This window comes from Octodon degus, unplaced genomic scaffold, assembly GCF_000260255.1.
Source record: "Octodon degus isolate 3935 unplaced genomic scaffold, OctDeg1.0 scaffold00019, whole genome shotgun sequence".
Taxonomy (NCBI): domain Eukaryota; kingdom Metazoa; phylum Chordata; class Mammalia; order Rodentia; family Octodontidae; genus Octodon; species Octodon degus.
In genome coordinates, this window is record NW_004524595.1 from 7455670 (window position 1) to 7460434 (window position 4765).

Sequence of the window (4765 nt, forward strand, 5' to 3'; positions counted from 1 at the left end):
ACCACTGTCTTCTGACCTTTGGTGTAGAGCTTAGATAGAGTTATTACCTTAGCACCAGGTCCGGATCTACGAAGTTCAGATTCCTCCAGGTGGGTGTTGTTTGGATCTGGATGCTGTGCTCCACTTCTTTCTGCTGCAGGTGTTAGAGTTGAAGCCTTTCTGTGTCTCTGGCAAGATGTTCTGCTCCTGAATCAGCTGGGTGGGTCTTGCCTCTAGCCTCTATGCGGGGAGTTCTGCTGAAGCGTTCAGTGCTGGGCCTTTAGCTCGCTGGGCCTGCGCTCTGGGTCTGTTAAGGATCCCACAGCCCCGGGTCGTCTCACTCACTCCCCGGGCCTGCGCTCTGGGTCTATTCAGGATCCTGCAGGCCCCAGGTCATCTCACTCACTCACTGGGCCTGCGCTCTGGGTCTATTCTTTTTTTTATATATTTATTTTATTTATGTTTGTGGCCAGCTCAGCCCACCAGGGGGCGGGACTGGCTAGCATGTGGTGCTGGGGGATTGAACCACAGTCCCTGTGCTTTATTTAGCTAAGCTTGTTCTAAGTAGGTGCTTTAGACCACTGAGCCATCTCACCAGCCCACCAACCCACGTTTCCCAGCAGGCTTCTTGGGAGGCTTCCCTGGGCCCAGGCCTTCATTCCTCCCATCAGCAGAGGTTTTCTCAGTGCCTGCTAGAAGCCCAGTGCTGCCTGTTTTCATCTGATCATTCCTTCACCACTTCCTTCAAGTCTGCATACTTACTTTGCATTGTGTCTTGATTATGCGTTATTTATGTGGCTGGCCTCCCTTTGAGAAGAGGTAGTGACTCTTGGGAATGTACTTATTGTACAAGATGATTACATGCATCCAGAAGCTGAGGCACAGGCTTGTGGCTGACCTGTGAGTGATGCAGAGCTGGTTCTCTCCTAGGGAGGAAGTCAATAAAGCCTATCGGAAGCTCGCTGTGCTTCTCCACCCTGACAAGTGCATGGCACCAGGCAGCGAAGATGCCTTCAAAGCTGTTGTGAATGCCCGGACAGCCCTGCTGAAAAGCATCAAGTAGGAGACCAGGAGACAGCAAGCCAGGACACAGGCACGTGCACACCCCTCCTCTGGAGGCGAAGGAACCAAGGTGGAATTTTCTTCACAAAGTCTCACTGTTCTGTTCACTCATGTGCTGTCATGTATAAATCAGAGACCTGGGGCCTGTTAGCACCTTACAGGCATTTGACAGCGAGATGACCTGCATCTGTAGGAGGTGAAGAAACCATGTGTGCCATACCCCATTTCCCATTGTCAGATAATCCCCAAGCTCGGTAGTGGCAGTATCCCTGGTGCTTCTCTTGGGAAGGGACACAGGGTTCCTAGAGGGAAGAACACAAGAGCAAGACCCATTTCCCCCCCTTCTTTTTCTTTTTAAATTTATCATTAGAGAAAAAAACAAAAATGGGAGAGAAATAACAAGCTAACAGATAACATCCAAACCCATGAGAGCCTGATGTGACCTTCCCTGTCGCTCCTTGAACTGAGAGTTTTGGTGGTCCTTTGTAAAACATCAGTCTGACTGAACTCTGGGCAGCCAGAGGACTTGGGGAGTGAAGGACACAGTCCCGAACTGAACAGCCCTTCTGTGACATTCACTCTCCTGCCTTACCCATCCACCAGGGGGAGAGATGAGCCAGTCCTCAGAGAGAGTTCCAGTGCTGCTGCTCTTTCTGCCCCTCCTGTGCCTGTGAGGCCTTTCTCTTGCCACAGAGGTTCAACAGAAGAGGGTATGACATACCTGGGAGTGAGGATCAGTCCCCACGCCCCCACTCCATCCACCGCCTACACCCTGCTCAGAGTCCTGGAGGCGATACCCCCACAGGCCCAGATCTAGGCTGGCCTTGCAGGGCAGTTGGGGGACCTACGAGAGTGACAGAGAGTTCCTCATCATTTCCCAGAGGCAAGAGGCAGAGCCAGGGTCCTCCTGAGCAAGCCTGGCCTCTTCCTCTCCTCACCAACCTTATTCAGTTTCTCTCTCCTTCCTTACCTTACCCTCTTCCCTCTTTTTTTTTTTTAGGTACTCCACATCTGCCATCAGGTCTTTTTCTCCTTGAATTACTAGCTTCCAGCCACAGCTCCCCTCTGTTCCCTCCAGACTTTGACATGGGCCCAGTTGACCAGAGAGTGGTCAACTTTGTAAAGCACGCATGGGGACTACTCTCTGTAATTTCTGCTTGGGCTCCACATTTCTAAATAGTCATATTTTTTAACTACAGGTTATAAAAACTAATTTCACATAGAAGAATATATTCTTGTGCCACATTTTCCTCCTCAGGATACAGGGATGAATGAGGATCAAGTAATAGGGCTGACACTTCCTACCATGTTCGCAGAGCTGTCTCTTACATGATTCATTACATCCTCATTTTCTTTGTGTTACTCATAATTTTAGCTGCAACCACTTGTACTAACTGGAGATTTGAAGTATGTAAGATGTTGCTATTCTGTGAACTTTAAACAGCTGTTCTCTATTGGTTGCCAAGTAGCATGTACTGTATTACCTAAGAAGAAAGTCACTTTCTTATATTCCAAGCCACTGCAGTTTGGTGGCCTCTGTAGTGTCAAGTACTACAGAACTCCATCCCAGAGTTCTGCTGGGGCCTAGCTTTGCTTCAGCCCTTCCTTTTGCCTGAGGTCCTCGACATTGGTTGGCTCTTGTAGCAGAATATAGGAGTCATAGAAGAAGGGGTCATAAGTAGCAGGGTCTGCCCAAACTGACTGGACAGCCACCAGGCAGGTGGCTCTATGTGACTCTTGGTGCCAGACTTCATCATGGTTAGTAAACTGTCAGTCCATCACCTCATTCAACTACATTGTACAGATGGGCAGCCATAGCAGAGGAAATTTTCTAGGGCTTCCATTCATATCCTTATGAGTGACTTGTCAAATACAGCCTTGACTTGATTCTTAGGTCTTGGGACTCAGTTTCCAATGCCTTCTTTATTAATGTGCAACAGCCATATGCTGTTTCATGTATGCAAAGTATTAACATATGAAAGTTAAGCCTTGAAGTCCTAGAATTGCTAATTTTCATAATACTTCAGCAGGCTGTTAAGAAATAGCAAAGCATGACTTACAATGGAAAGGTCTTTCGGTACTAGCATCCTGCAAAACTTTGCAGATCTCTATGCATTCATTTAAGTTCTTGGTGCAGATGTGTGCTTTGAAGTTCAGTCATATTAAAAGTTCTCCTAGCCAGTGATGATTTCAAAAATACATCAGTGAGAATGACAATGAGCAGAGTAATTTCCATGGCTAAAACGTTTGTATAAAAAAATCCTGTTTTTCAAAGAGGACTGAAAAGTTTGAACAGCTATTACTACTAAAAAGCCATGTCTTCTACATCTGAGTCACCAGAAGTAACACTGTTAAACTCATTAAAAAATCCCTGGAGGCATTTCCACTTAATCTTCCAACCTACCTAAGCACTTTAAAATACTCCCTCCTCCTGTTTCTCTGTTTGCCTGTGTGCCTCTTCTTGAATTGTCGCTTTAGTACTGTCATTTTATCTCTTCATATAAATGTGTCCTTGAGTTTATGAGCCTATTAATTTTGAAGTCCAGACTTGGGGTGCTTCGTGTTGCTACCTAAGATAAACTGCTAGAGTTCAATAGCTTGCACACCATTCTTTAAAGCTTGCATTTATCTCAGGAAACTTACGTTAGTATATTCTCATCTATTTAATCCCCAAGTGGTAAAGCTTTCCTTAGACCTGTGCACTAGTACCTGACCCATTATTAGTTAAATGAGCCATAGAGAAGGCAGCTAAATGTCTGATAGATCACCAGAGTGAACAAATGGGCAGCCCCTGCAGGGGTGAAATCAGTGATGTGGCAGGGCTGTGGCAGGGCTGCACTGAGGGAAGACAGAGCCACAGTGGGAGGGGGTTCCCTGTATCATGCCAGAAGGCAGGTGCCGGCAGCTGGATGCAAACTGCCTTTCCCAGGGCACTGCCCCTGGAACACGGAAGCTCAGTAGGCCTGGGAATGCCACTTCCTTCGCCACTGCACCCCGTCAGGCTCACTCTGTATGTCAGTGCTTGTGTAAAACTTTTGTTTTACTTTGAGGCTTTTGTAAAACTTTGGAAAATAAATTTAGCTGCAAAATGGAGCTATTTTCCATTGCAAGACTGCAAAGCGAAGAAGTGGATGGTTCATACTTCTCATACTTGGTATTGAGCACAATTTTAAGACACAATGCTGTCTGGACTTTGAGTTTTTCGTTGAATATCGCTAGAGAGGACAAAAGCTTTCACTTGTGATGTGGATAAGTTAGATCGTGTCTAACGAGCAGTGCAATATTAAACTGTGCAATAGAGGCCTCTTGGCATGATGCCTTTTATTGGAGTTGAGCGGTTTGGAAGAGCCTCCCTCTTGATCGCTCCCTGGGCATCCTTCCCCTTTTGAGAGTGAATGCAGTCTGTCAATAAACTCTTTGCTCTTACAAGGCAATTTATATATCTGCTTTCTGTTGAAGTAACTGAAAATGTTAAGTCTGCGAGTTGTTTATGTCTTGTATACAGAGTGTCATATGTATTTAAGTTGTGTATTTTTATAAAGTAAAGCCAAATATCACACAGTAGTCTGTGGGTTGCATTTATTTGCTGGGGCATTGGTCTTCAGTGTAGGATATACTGGATGTAAAGTCAGTCCATTTGCTTGTCAACTGTGACCTAAAACAGGACATTTAAAACAAAAAACCAAGACAGGGCCAGGGAAATGGTTCAATAGAATAAGTGCTT

General features: G+C 45.9%; 1 protein-coding gene across 1 annotated transcript in view; it reads left to right on the forward strand.

Moving 5' to 3' along the window:
- Nucleotides 1-2573, forward strand: part of Dnajc27 (DnaJ heat shock protein family (Hsp40) member C27) — a 45352-nt gene extending 42779 nt beyond the window's left edge. The window contains exon 7 of the mRNA XM_004627447.2: nt 910-2573. Within this exon, the coding sequence (XP_004627504.1) occupies nt 910-1042 (133 nt within the window). The 3' untranslated portion in view covers nt 1043-2573. The remainder of the gene's footprint in view (nt 1-909) is intronic.
- Nucleotides 2574-4765: the final 2192 nt, after the last annotated feature.